The 14,655-nt window shown below is 43.3% G+C and overlaps 1 protein-coding gene across 5 annotated transcripts in view; it reads right to left on the reverse strand.

The window, feature by feature from the left end:
• Bcat1 (branched chain amino acid transaminase 1) overlaps window positions 1-14,655 on the reverse strand; it is a 109,295-nt gene that overhangs the window by 63,301 nt on the left and 31,339 nt on the right. The window contains exons 1-3 of one of the 5 annotated variants that reach the window (XM_063238396.1): window positions 9,191-9,241; window positions 7,870-8,018; window positions 7,690-7,761 (exon numbers count right to left, since the gene is read on the reverse strand). In XM_063238396.1, the coding sequence (XP_063094466.1) occupies window positions 7,690-7,761; window positions 7,870-7,872 (75 nt within the window). In that variant the 5' untranslated portion in view covers window positions 7,873-8,018; window positions 9,191-9,241. Of the gene's footprint in view, window positions 1-7,689; window positions 7,762-7,869; window positions 8,740-8,817; window positions 8,937-9,190; window positions 9,260-14,655 lie in introns of those variants that run through there. The other 4 variants (XM_013153198.3, XM_005003827.4, XM_005003828.4 and 1 more) reach the window with 4 other exon arrangements.

Here is a 14,655-nt window from a genome sequence, read left to right on the forward strand (position 1 = left end):
CAACTTCACACAGCATTTCACCAACTCTTCACAAAGCCACTTTGCCCATTACAAAGGACCAAAGAGGCAGGCACACATTTGCTACATCCCTGCCTCTAACTTTGTAACAGTTACACAAGGCTGGTGAAAAAAACCTGAAAGGCTTTCTGACCAGTTGTAAAACCAGGCACAGAACAGGTTCAAGCCATTAACAAGCTGCAAGAATGTCCAACTCTGCACTGTTTTATACAGACTGGCCCACCCTTCTGCTTTCTATCTATCAGCCGGGACCCCAGGCACATACCACTCTAACCCTTATCAATTCTGGGAATCAAACCCATGACCTGTGGCAAGTCCAGCAAGCTCTCCACCATTAGCTTCACCCCAAGCCTTCAACTTATCTTATTATACAAACATACTCACTGCTTTCCAAAAAACAAACAGAGCTTCAGGGCCTACGGGTATGGTCAGGAATAAAATATTGCTTAGCATGTATAAAGCCCTGGGTTCAACCACCAGCACACCTCCACTACCCTCAAAACCCTCACCAAATAAAAAATAATAGAACTTCACCTTACATCATTGTTTTTTATATTTTTTACATTATTTTTCCAACGATTTTTAATGACCCCTGATCAATTCACTGTCTTACAGTTACTTTAGCCATTTGATACATTATAAATGATAACCAATTTCATTTTTAGAACATTCAGCCTGAAAAACATATCCTAAAGCAAACAGAAAGCTCACCTCACAGTGAAGTCCAAGGCATTAAGGAAAATACAATATTGCAATGCTTACCTCATTCTAGCAAAATGGAAATTTAGAGAAAAAAGTAACTTTCTTCTACCACTGTGTAATCCAAGAAAATAAGCTAGCGTAAAACTCATTACTGGCTGGGGATATAGCTCACTGGCACAGTCCTGCCTGGCAAGCACGAGGTCCTGAGTTTGATTCCCTGTACCAAAAACGAAACAAAACAAAAGTAAAAAACACATAAATAAAACCCATTACTAAGTGAAATAAATTTACTGAAAGGGACATACGCCAGCTGACTTATCTTTGGGTCTCATTTCTTTCCTTTTATCTTCAAGACTAGGAGGGAATGGGGGAGGCAAATTTTACTTGTAGGTCAAATGTAGCAACCGGCCTATACTTTAAAGAAGTTTTAACCTAACAGCCCTCAAGTCTACAATATTTATTTTTAATTATATTCATCAGTACATTTCAGATCTACATGATGATCACATTCATCACAGGGAATCTGCACCTGTACATGATGTATTTTTGTTCTTTTTTCCCGTTCCCTTCTCCCTTCGATCCCTCTTCCCAAAGCTTCTCTTCCAAAGCTTTGCTTCCATTTTATCCTTTCTCGTTTCTTTTCCTTTTTCCCTTCCTTCCTTTTCCCCTTCCCCCACCCTAGCTCCTCTTTCCTTTTGAATGATTTTCTTCCCCATTTCACAGTATTTTATATGTTGGTCTTTATTTACTCTGTCGTTTCTCATACCAGTGACATAATGCAATGTTTACACATTTGAATCCAACTTACTTCACTTAAGAGTATGGTCTCAAGTTGCATCCATTTACCCATAAATTTCTCAAGTACATCCTTTTATAAGGCATAGTAGTACTCCATCGTGTAAAAAAAAAACCACATCTTTTTATCCATTCTTTGGTTGATGGATATTTAAGATTGTTTTCAAGACTTAGCTATTACAAACTGTGCTGCTGTACACATGAGTGTGCACATACCATAGTGGTATGATGCTTTTAATTCTTCTGAGTAGATACGCAGAAGGGGAATAGCTGGGTCGACTGCGATCTCTAAACCCAGTGAGGAATCTCCACACTGATTTCCATAGTGATTGCAAACAGGCTACATTCCCAGCAGTGAAGCCGAGCTCCTTTCTCCTCACAGCCTCTCCAGCATTTGATGACAGCCATTCTTTCTGGAGTGAGATGGAATCTCAGTGTTGTTTTTGAACGTTTTTTTTTCATGTATTTATTTGCCATCTATATTTCTTCATCTGAGAAGTATGTATTGATCTCAGATGCCCATTTTTGGATTGGGTCTTTAAATTTGTGTGGGTTGATTTTTTTTCAATTCTTTATATATTCTAAATATAAGTGCTTTGTCTAAAGGACCACTGGCTAAAATTTCTTCCCTCTCTATGGGTTGTCTTTTCACTCTGTTGGTGATTTTTTTGCTACACAAAAGCTCAATTAGAAGAAATCGGAAACCAAGTCTATTGCTTGGCCCCATCAAAGTTTGTGGAAAAGTTTGTTGAGGGCTGAGAAGTGTGTAGCTCAGCGGAACAGCTCCTGCTTGGCATGAATGAGGTGCTGAGTTCGATTTTCAGCACTAAAACACACATGGGTAAACACACACACACACACACACACACACACACACACACAACTGAACACAAGTTTGCTGAGCCCTGGTCTAGACCAGCAATGCGGAACCCTTCAGAGCTTCCCATTATAACAAACAGCCCAGAGCGAGGGAGATTCTAGGCAACTTTTTCATGACATGAATATTTTCAGCAGATTACACAGTGATATATGTGATTTGACTTTAGCTAGCTTTTTCTTGCTAAATGGGAAGGGATCCTATGTTAAGAAAAATCTGGAATTGTATTAAAATTATACACTAACACATACAAAATTTCTTCTCTAAGGTTACTAGTAAAATTTCTTGGTAGGGGGGAGGGTAATCAGACAGACAAACACACACACACACACACACACACACACAGAGTGGTTGTGAAAATGGACAGCTTTTTATACTTGCTGAGTTCTGGATACATCTTTTTTAATCTCTTTAAGACACGGTTTTGCTGTGATGTTCAGGCTGGCCTTGAGCTCACTCTGTAGTCCAGACTGGTCTCAAACTCTCAAGGATCCTCCTGCCTCAGCCTCCCGAGTGCTGGGATTACAGGTGTGTACCACCACACCTGGCTAGGACACATCTTTTTTTATTATTGCATGTTTGCCACACACAGGGAACACTCCTGGAGGATAACACATCTCAATTCCTTTTTTTTAAAAACCCCTTTCCCTTCCCTTCAATCCTTTTCTCCTCCCTATTTACAAAAGCTCTATTTACAGTTTTCTTCACCTCTTTTTCTTTTCCTTTAAATCCCTTTTCTCTTCCTCCCTTCCTCCCATCTCATTTCCGTTCCCATCTAAACAAGTTCTTCCTACTTCCTAATACTGATCCTCTATTTTGCTCCTTATTTGTACTTTGGATTTCTCACACAAGAGAAACAATGTGATACTGAAACCTGGGCATCTGATCTACCTATTTTGTGCAGAACTGTGGTCTCAAAGTGCATCCATTTGAAACTCTGCAGAGGCAATAGAACGTGTGTCCCTTCACCATGATAGAATCGATAATGTTCATAGTTCTTCCAAAATGACATAAAAGTTCACTCAGCTACTTTTATCATCAGTCACTTATGTCCCCCTCCTACATGGTAGAACATGATCCTTATATTTTTATGGATTTTCTAAGCCCTCTGATTACTATTCGTGCCATGAACAGAGATATATACAACTTTTCATCAAGGACACTCTGCAAAAGTATATTTTAAAATAAAACTGTGGTTTTGCTTCTGATCAAACAAATGTAGAATGTTTTCCCTTCATCCTTCCTCTTTCTTCTTCACCTGCTTTATTATTCTTGGTATTTTTGCCTTGTTATTCACTCATTAAACACTGACAGTACCAGCACTGTGGCTCAGGTGGTGCACTGAGGAAGCACAGGATATACTGACACTGCGCAAGGACCAGTCCTTCCCTTCTATGCAAACTCACTGTGTCCATGGATAGACACATGCAAGCTCCTGAGAGCAAAAAGTATTCATTTATTCAATCTAATATTTTATGACCTATTCTGTCTCTACTGGTATCTACCCCAAGAAATACCAGTCTTGGTTGTTTTGGTGAAGGGAAATATATAAAGTGATTACTAGATGTCAGGAGATGATTAACGCTAATGAAAATTTAAAGCAGCTTAAGAAAACTAAGAAAAGGACGCTTATCTGAGAAAGGTTAATTTAATGAAGTCTTCCCTAATGGGGGTATATTTAGGGGTTACAGTAGTTCAGGTAGATGAAGCAGATGCAAAGGCCCTGAGGTAGCAACTCACGTGGCATGTTCAAGAAACAGCAAAGCACCCAAAGTGACAGGAATGCAGGGAAAGTGGATAAATGGGAGTCCTGGGAGATAGTGTCAGCTCTTGCAGCCACTGGAGCCAGGCTGGGCCCAGAGAGCAAGTCACTCCACTGCCTGGTGACCAGTGTGCAGTAACCTTCACATTCTCCAAGTGCTCTGGCACTGTCCAGCTAAGAGTGGACCCCCTACCTTCCTCCCCTGAGAAAGTTCATGATAAGCCACTGGCAACTACAGGAAGCCCAGTTCCATGAGGTCAGGCAAACCGAAGAAGCCACACTGAAGATAATCCTAGAGGTAGGACTGCCAGGTTTTCATTTCTTACTGTTTTTGAAGTATACAGAAGCAAGCAAAGGAAAGGGTAAGACAGCTTACAGAATGGTAAAATGTAAGACTGAGTACGGTGAGCTTGTTGAACTGCTAAACTGCACCCTCACAGAGCAGAAATTTTCCATCCCCGAGCTCTCAGGAGGTGGGGTCAGCCAGGAATATGGTGGGGGGCAGAGGTGATGTACAACCCTGACTGCACAATCAGAATCGCTTGTGCAACATAAAAACCAAAACAAAGCACAGCCCTGCTCCACCCCTCTGAGGTTCCCGCTGAGATCTGAAAGGGGATCTAGATGAAAGTTTAGAGAAACTTCCATAGTTAAAGCCAATGGGCTGCTAACTTGAGATGATTGTGGTCCAACACATATACTTTTGTTTTTTGAATCATTTCTTTGAAATACCAGTAGGGCTGGAAGCAGAGCTCAGACACAGAATACTTGTCTAGTATAACCAAGGCCCTGAGCTCAATCCTCAGCCCTGTGAAAAAATAAAATTAAAAAGTAACTCTTAAGGGCCGGGGATTTAGCACAGCATGGTCTAGAGTTAGATCCCTGGTACAAAAAAAAGAAAAGAAAACTCTAAAATCACTAAGTTACACACTAGTTCCAAGACATGAGGTTAGTTAATAGTGGCAAAGAAATACAGAATAAAATATGCTTATGCTCTACTTTCTCTTCTAATTATAGCTAATACTAGTTAAAAATTCTAAAATTCCCAGACATTGTTGCATTTCGGTAAACAACTACATCTATTAGTTGGGATTGCTTAATGCTATTCAACAGTAACACTAACCTCTCTGGCTCATACATTAAGAACTGCACCAGATCCAGTTTTTCAAAGTAATAGAAAATGGGGTGCCTTTTAAATTCTTAAGAACTCTATTTTGCTGCATTTGAGAAAATTTCTGTAACTGTGGGAAGTAAAAGTAATTTTTAACCTGGGTTCAAAGAGAAATTTTACCTAAGTATGCTAAAATATCTAGATGATAGAGTTGAATGAGTTGATTGAAATGCAACAAAATTAACTGAAGTGTGGCTGGTTTTCAGTAGACTGAAATGCAATTTTGAAGTAATAGTACAGTCTGTGTAAAGTCATGGTGCATGTTCCTTGATGACTTCAAAGGCAGGATGTTTCTTATCATACGCTGTGGAACAATGATTTGTGAACTAACAAAAGATAGTGACAAAAAAGAGGACATAGCAAAAGCGATTTCCTAGTTCAACATGCATGATTAGGTAATCATTTGTGCTGAAATGGAAATAGCTGAGAAGTAGAAAACTTGATGGAAAGTATCTGGGGACTCTTGTGAGCCGGAATCTAGGGAACACCTTCTGTTCCTCATTCTACAGCAAAGTATTCTTCTCTACACTGGTCACACTTAACTTGTCAAAAGATCCAGACTGTATTGTAAATGGATTGAAGCTCTGTTTTACAATAGATTCCTGGGCATTTTTCTTTATCTAGAGTCTTAAGTGCTATGTTCACTGTCTGTTAGAGACACGCTTCTAAAAACTAATATGGAGGTGTGAAGAAGAAAAGTACAGGTTTGGAGGCTGCTCTGGGTGGAGATAAAGCAGGAGGAACTGGCAGCTGATCTCTTTCAAACAAAGAGGAATCCAATGATTCTCCAGGACCTGAGATAAGGCATCCTATTACTGAGCCCCAGGAGAAACTGTAGAAGGGCAGGGCAAAAGCATAATGAAACTCTCCTTGAGAGCAGAGGGGCAATAGAAAATATTACCAATACGTGGATTAACAGAGGTAAAAAACTGACAAGAGCAAAGTTTAGGGCTGGGGACATAGCTCCGTGAAAGGGCGCCATGCCTAACATGTGTAAGTCCACAAGGTCCCCAGCACCCTCACTCCCTAAAAAGAGCAAAGATGAACCTGTAAAATCCATCATTTTCTCCCCGGAATTATCAGTATCATTTTCCATTTGCCTTATCAAATATGCGTGGTGAAAATGTGCCTTGTAAGTCATGTTTTGATATGGAAATACTTAAGTGTCAACCGACATCCCTCCTCTAAAACCCAAGGTAGAAATCTAAATTAATAGATTACTGGCATTATGAGTTAATTCTTTGCCAAGAATTTTTTTTGGTATAAAAGTATGAAGTCCTTTTGGGAAAATAATACATTTACCTGCTTCTTTTGAGGAATTTATGTATGAAATTTGTATAAAGAACCTTAAGAGATTATCGAGTGAGGGGGTCCCTGGGCTCACATTCTCTTAAAGACAGGTATCTGAAAAAGTCCTCAAATGCATCAGAGTTTAGTCACTACAGATTAGCAGGCTACGGTAGGGTTATATAAAGGTTTCTGTTTAAAGCACCAGAAATAAAAATATTGACAAATAAGGCTCACAAACATACTTCTACATGGAAATTTCTATATCCTATTACATTTTGGTTTTAAAAAAAAATTCCTTGCAAGCAGAGACCTTGTCTTGAATTTATCTTTGGGTTCCCAAAACATAGCACAGTCCCTGGGACATAGGAAGGGTTGACAATGTGTGAGGTCCAGGCAAAGTTGCACGCCCTCTCTGAACTCTGCCAGGGAGTGAGCTCATTAAGGACACACTGTACTATGATGACAATTGACAGTGACCAAGCAGGCAGAGGATAGCAGAACAGTCAGGGAGAAGAGAAGCAAAAACTTCTGTGGTCAGTGGTGTTGGATAATGATGATACAGAAAGGACCAGACACCTTACAGTTGGATTTGTATAATTTTCAAAGTACTTTTCCAAGATTCTTACTCCATTTCCTCCTCACGACTCCCCGATGAAATATGAGATTATTTCATACTTGAACCGCACAGTTCAGAAAGGAAAGGAGACAAGGCAGCATTTTTTAAATAAAGTGTCAACTTCCAGAGAAAAGTCACAGTGAACTTTTTCCACAAGAAGAACAAAGGTTTATACTTATTCTACGATCAGAAAACATCTAGGTTAAAAACCACGAACTGACGAATTTTTCTTTAAAAAAATTCTGATTCATAAAACAACTAATTAACCACCAGGTAATTTTCCATAGGATCCATGATACGATCGTTCCCCCAAATCATTGTCTCTCTAAGGGTGAGATTTAAAATGCACAGCACATCTAAATACTGTTATAATATACAGGGTGACAATTTCCCCCAAATGTCAAGAAATGCACTGACTGTTGAATGCTGTTTCTGACAATCTCTGGCCAACAACTTACCTCAAATGTCTTCGCCACCTTTGGGGATCCTCCTTCTCCTGTACAATCAGCTGAGCATCCCATAGTGCGGTCCTTAAAGAACAATGACATTTCCATTAGCTAAAAAATAATAATAAAACTTTAAAATAAAATAAAATAAAAGGGGTTACCAGAGGCCTGTGGGTGCTGAGGAAGACTCACCATCACACGGTGTGCTCCACCGGGGTACCCAAGCCAACAGAAAAAGCTCGACCAGACAATCCAACACCCAGGCACGAGTGCCAGGCAAGGGCGGCCCTCCACTGCCTACCCTGCCTCGGGTCCTGGCTGCTTTTCTCCTCCTCTGCTAGCTGAGGAAGAAGACTTAGTTAAATTCCTGGTCAGCCCCTGGGGCTGGAGTTCACCGGCAAAGAACAAGAAAGCAATTGTCTTCCCTTCTGTCCGACTAAATCGTCTAGACTGGGGTTTTAAGCCATTTATAGAGAAATCCGGGCGCGCTCGGCCTCGTGGTCTTGTCAATCACTGTCGCCCAACAGCCAGCTGGCAAATGGGACAGGACGGGCGTGGCCCATTCATTCTCCGGGGCAGGCTCCTCGGGTGCTGTGGACCCCAAACACGGACCTCACACCTTAAGAGAAACCTCAGTGGTCTTGGGGGCAATTTAAAGATGACCACACCAAGAAACGGGGCAGATCAGGAAAAGGAGCAGATTTTTAAAAAAATAAAAAATAAAAGCCTCATGTGCTCCATAACGATGGGAGCGGAGGGAAAAAAGCAAATCCAAGCAGGCAGCAGGCTGCGATCTGGGAGTTTGGGGGGGCGGGCAGGCAGGACGCGAAGGTGGGGGCGGGCAGCTCCGATCCGCGCCCGCCTCCTCCCCGAGCCTCCGTGGTGACCCTCACGTCGTCCGGGGCTGGGAGCTCGGTGAAGCCCGGGCGTTGGGTTTCGGAGGGAAAAAACGCAGAAGGGCGCCGCCTCTGGGGAGGGAAGGCGGCCGAGGCGAGGAGAGCGGCAGGAAAAGGCCGGAGGCGAGGCGAGGCGAGGCGAGGCGAGGCGAGGCTCCGGGCAGACACCCCGCTCCCCAACGCGCTCCACCCTGCGCGCCTTTGCCTCCCCTGCGCTCCCCCCTGCGCTCCCCACCGCGGGTACCTGACGGGCCAGCGCCGCGGAGGCGCGGGGCGGGCTGGCCGTGGCGAGGCCGCTGGGGCGCGCGCGGCGGGGACGAGCCCAGCTGCAGGGTCGGCACCCCCCGGAGGGCCGCGCCCCCAGCAGCCCGGCGCGGACCCAGCTCAGCGCGCCGCGGCGCAGCCCCTGCAGCATGGCCGAGGGAGGCGCTTCCAGCCGACCGACCGCTCCGGCTGCAGTCGCCAACCCAGAGCCGCGGTCCCCGCCCGCTGCGGTGTCGCAGGCAGGGCCCCGAGCGCGCGCCTGCCCCGCACGCCGAGCATCCTTGGGGACTGCAGAGTAGCGTTCAGAAATGCCAGCCTCTAGGCCTGGCTCAGGGAGCCTCGGTGATGCTCACTTCTGCTCCGGAGCAGCTTCCTGGATCCACACGCAGCGCAGGAAAGGCAGGTTCTGCCCTCCGGTTTGCTGCTGCAGTTAGCATTTGCTTGAGATCGCTTGCCCCCCCTCCCCCGCCCCCATCCCCGGTTGCAGACCAAAGCATGGGGGGGGGGGTGTAAATTTGGGTTTTAATTCTGTGAACCACCGATGCAAGTCCTATTTCTAACTCGGTATCACCAGGACTCTTGTCCTTAGAGCGATGTGCAGTTTCTGCCAGTTCAAAATGTCATTCATCATTTTCAAGCAATACAGACCTTCTAGGTCCCCCAGTTGTACCACACGAGCAGCTCCCTGCTGGAGGCCCAGGATAGCAATAGGTAGGTAGAAAGAGAATGGTAAAGTGCTGTTAGGAACGACCAAGTGTCTACCCCTCTGCAGGGCATTGTCAATCTAAATCCTGAGCCTTCCTGCCTCTCAAATGAATGGGAAATGGTTCCTGGGGCTGACTTGACTTTGAAAGTTGAATCTGGTCTGCTTTTAGCATTGATTTCTCACAATCCTACAGACAATACAGTTCTAATCCTATAGCTCTCACCTTATTGACTAAAAGAAATCTTCTCCCTTTTTCTTTCATTGAAGAGAGGTCTCAGTCTCTTATAAATTTTTAAATTAAGAAAGAGAGGGGTTGCCCATGGGGCACCAGTTTGCCACCCCCGACCAAAGTTTAAGAGTAAGAATCCCCAGGGATCATTATGTACCCAATGACCAAGTATGTCTCAATTTAAAAACAAGAGAATTCCCAGGAAAAAGGTTTCTGGGCATAGATGAGCAAGGAGGTTTTGGACAAATTCCCCAAAGTCCTGAAAACCAAAGGAAAAACAGACAAATGGGATTATATCAAACTAAAAAGTTTCTCCACAGCAAGCAATCAACAGACTACAGAAAGGGAAGAAATGTTTGCAAACTACACACTTGACAAGGACTCAATATCCAGGATACCATAAGGAATTTGAAAAACTAAATCTAAAAAAAAAAAACCTGGGCAATAGAACTAAACAGACATTGGTCAAAGGAACCCACATGAATGGTCAATAAGTATATGAAAAATGTTCAGTATCACTAGTTAGTGGGGAAATGCAAATCAAAGTCACGAGATATCACCTGACCCCCCCAATAAGATTGGTTATTATCAAAGAGACTAAAAATAGCAAGTATTATTACAGATGTGAAGAGAACAGAACTACTGCCTACTGTTGAGTGGGACTGCAAATTAGTACAGCCACTATGGAAAATCATACAGAGATTCCTCAAACTTAATTAGCTACCACAGTATTAATTCCTCAAAATTAAACAGCTACCATATGACCCACCATTCCCACTACCTGGATGTATATCCAGAAGAAATGAAGTCAGTATGTCAAAGACACATCTACATTCCCATCAAAGTACTCACTGTTCACAAGTGCTGAGAAGTGGAAAAAGAGAAAGCAAGGTAGAGAAGGAAGGAGAAAAGATGGGCTGGGAAGCCTACGGAAGTATTTAGGCAAAAGGAAGGTGTAACACATCGAAGAGTTTTAGTCAAGAACAGAGATGTTCAGATTTGCATTTTGAGACTTTTGTTGTTGTTATGCCAAGAATGGCTTGAAACAACAGTAGAGTTGAGGGGTTATGTGGAATCCGCCTGGCACTAAGGTGATGGTAATGTGGGTGGGGAAAAGGCAGCTAGCGGGTTTTTCCTGAAAATAAGACCTAGCCAGAAAATAATCAGCCTTGAAAAACCGAGTGAGCAAAAATGCCAACCCAATCAGTCTGTTATCACTATTCTCTTGTTCAGTGGCTCCCAGTAAGTCAAGCAGGGCAAGGATAGGCTGACTGGGACCAGCGTTTCTGATACCCATTTTTCAAGCCTGATTAATTTCTGGCTAGGTCTTCTTTTCAGGGGAAAAGGGTAATATATTTGAAGCTCGAGTGGATAAACATTGGTCACCTCTGGGGTGTGTTTGAGGTGCAACCTCTCTGTTTCCAGCCAGACAATGAATGGAATAAGGGGCTAGTGATGCACAGGCATGGGTGAATCCAGTCTCTCAGATTTTATGGGAACACTCCCATGCCTGATCTTCTACATATTGTCTGTATCACCAGAGTTAATCTTACCAAGTTGATGGCTTGGGAGCCACCGAGGGGACTAATGAAGCACACTTTTGAGTGTGTCTGGGTGGGTCACAGAGAGGACTTTGGGTTCTGTATCTGGCCCCTGTTCCCTTTCTCTCTGGAGCTCCAATCTTGCACTCCACTACCTGTTAGCGATAATCTAAGCAGGATTACTCTGCCACGTCCTTCGGCCATGCTGTTTCTGCTTTGGAGTCAGCAGACCACGTCCCATTTGAAGATTGCTGAAATTTGGCTGTTTCTCTCCATCTCTATTATCAAATCCAATGTCTGAATAAAGTCATGTGGTATTTGTGTTCTGTAATAACTTCTTCAAAAATCCACAAGCTCATTATCTACTCACACAAGTGGATTAGATCCCATGGATACAATTATGAAAGAGTGAATTATGGGTAAGAGATGCGCAGTTGTAACTCAGCACATTCATGTCAAACACACCCAACACAGCCCTTGAGCAAGGACTCACACTCTTGTCCAGAAGTGGAAGACACTTCTACCCACACTCTTGGGCTCAGGCTAATTCTTTTTTCTCAGTGAGAGTCCCGTCTTCTTTGAGTGCATTATCACCTCGATAAACTTTGCTGACTTCTTTCTTTGTATGTGTCACTCAGTCCGATTCTTCATGACACACAAGATCCTGGACGACAGAGGCCCAGGTACCAGGGTCACTGGACATACACACATCAATCTTGTCACTGTTCCCCCACCCCTCACTTAATTCATCCTCGAAATGTTTTCAAAATCCTTTCTTCTAGCTTTTTGAAATGTATATTGTTATCTATGGTCATTTTATGATGCAAAAACACCCAATCTTTTTGCTTCTATCTTAATACCTATTCGTCAATGCTTCTTTATCCTCAGACTAGAGATGCAGCTTAATAGTACAGCATTTGCTTAGCCTGCAACAGGCCCTGGGTTCAATTTCTAACATTGCAAAATGAAATGCTATCCTCTCCTCTACTTTTTTATTCTACTCCCAGTCTCTGCTAAATCAACAATTTCAGATTCTACGTGAGTGAGATCATGTAGTTAGAATTTATCTTTCTGTGCTGACTTATTTCACTCAATGTAATGATCTCCAGCCCCAACCAAGCTGAAACAAACGACACAGTTTCATTCTTTTTTATGGCTGGCTAGTATTCCATTTGTGTTCATGGATCTGCTATTTATTTCATTTTTCCTAATCTGGCTGGTTTATACCTCTTTCCAGACATTCTGAACAGGCTGTTTATTTTCTCTGAACTTGCAATTACTTCTACTATTTCAGAACCAGAAGTCACTCAGGTCAAGATTTGCCAAGAATCTGCTATTGTTTTGTTATCACTATCTCCATACTAGAGAGCAACAGAACCCCAGGTTTGTCATGAATATACTAGTAGAACTAGTAGAGTAACTAGAAAGAGTAGTCTGTTCCCACAAGCCTCTGCCTGGGGCTTGCCTACGCCTACATTCCTCATCCATAGTTACTGGCCTATTGTCAGGCTGTCTTAGTTGCTTTTCTCATTGTTAAGATAAAATACCTGCATGAATTCGATCCCTGGTACCGATGATAAAAAAAAAAAAGATAAAATACTCAACACACAAAGTTAAAGGGGGGAAGGTTTATTTATTTAGCTCACAGTTTGTAGAGATTTCAGTCCATGAACAGCTGGCTCCATGGCAGGATGGCTTCACAGAGGAGAGGAATCTATGTTAGGGGGAAGACAGCAAAAGCAGCGAGAGAGGGGAGACAGGACTCTTTCTGTCCATTATATTGTATGCAGGCTACCCGCCCTAGGGCTGGCGTAGCACTCACACTGTTAATCCCAGCATCACACACTCCAGATTCAGCCACCTCTGAAAAAACCCTACAACCGCATGAGGCTTTGGGGGACATTTAGACACAAACCATAACAGGCACTGCAGGATTCCACCCAGCTCTGAGAAAAGTACCATGGAAAGATAAACCCTGGGATCCTATGCCACTCCAGATGCCACCAAAACCAACAAGCTGTGCCACATAGCTCGTGGCTCACCAAGACCCACATGACATCGGAGTAGGACTGCTGCAGGCTGTCTATTGCTAGACTCACGGTTCAAGACCATTGCAACCAGTTACAGGTGATGCTAGTTGGAGTAAAAGTGTCATAGACTTGGACTGTAGTCCCTGACACTAGAGGTGTTCCAGAATCTCTATATACAGGCACGTCTGGGGATGAGGGTTTTTGGAATTCAGCCAGTGTTAACTTTCACCAGTCAAGCACTAAATTCAAGGACAAAATCATGTGCTTCCTACCCTGTCTAACCCCAGAAAATGGAGTCTTGCACCACGCACTGATATCTGAGGTAGCGGTAGAACTGGTAAAGAAGTTCCTTGGCTGTTTAGGCCAAAGCTCTGCTAGGTCTCTGACTGAGTCTTATGGTCACAGGGGGTGCATGGGGGTCCACTGCCCCACCAACAGCGAGGGGGATGAATTATTTGGCTAATGTTGTGGTGGGTTTATTTGTTTTGTTTTGGGTTTGTTTTGTTTTTGTTTGTCTTTTTGAGACAGGGTTTCACTATGCAGTTCAGCTCAAGTCTTACACTCACTTTATAGCCTTTGTTGGCCTCCAATTCCAAGCAATCCTCCTGCCTCAGCCTCCCAAGTGCTGAGATTACAGGCATGTGCCACACCTAGCTTTGAGACTGTTTTTATAATGGGATAACTGGATCTATTTTGTCTACCTAGCTAACCTCCTCACCTACCTCAGCTGAGTTTAAGTATCTGACAAATTACAGTTTCCTGGGATTTGTTCAAGCATCAATTTAATATACTCTGAAGGAGGAGATAAAGCTCAGTGGTAGGGTATGTGCACACATGGAGGCCTGAGTTCAAGCCCCAATACTCTGGGGGGGGGTACATAATTCAACTCATCACAGATAATTAACTTTAACAATCATGATCTTTCATGGTTTCTACTTTAAATAGTAAAGTGAACTGACTTATAAAACACGTCCCCTTCGTGCAACTTTTCATCAGGGCATGATGACAGAGGAACAGGTCCTTAGCAAAACTTAATCAGAGCCCACAAATCATTGATTCAAAAGCAGACTCTGGAGTTTCCCTTCCCTCTTTCCCCCCATTCAGTAAGTCAGTAGGTCACTAAGACTCAAGAGACAGCTGCCTACATAATTTCCCTCTCCACTGAATGGTTTTCGCTGCTGTTCTCCCTCATGACCAATGCCAAGTACCCAGCTGGTCCATCCCTGAACAGTTAACTTCTCCTCTATTTCATCCTCCATGCTGCCAGCAGAGTGCTCTCTCTGAAAAGTTTTTAAAAACTTGCAGCTGCGCA

This window comes from Cavia porcellus, unplaced genomic scaffold (assembly GCF_034190915.1).
Source record: "Cavia porcellus strain 051 isolate PalLab524CR breed Dunkin Hartley unplaced genomic scaffold, mCavPor4.1 scaffold_27, whole genome shotgun sequence".
NCBI lineage: Eukaryota > Metazoa > Chordata > Mammalia > Rodentia > Caviidae > Cavia > Cavia porcellus.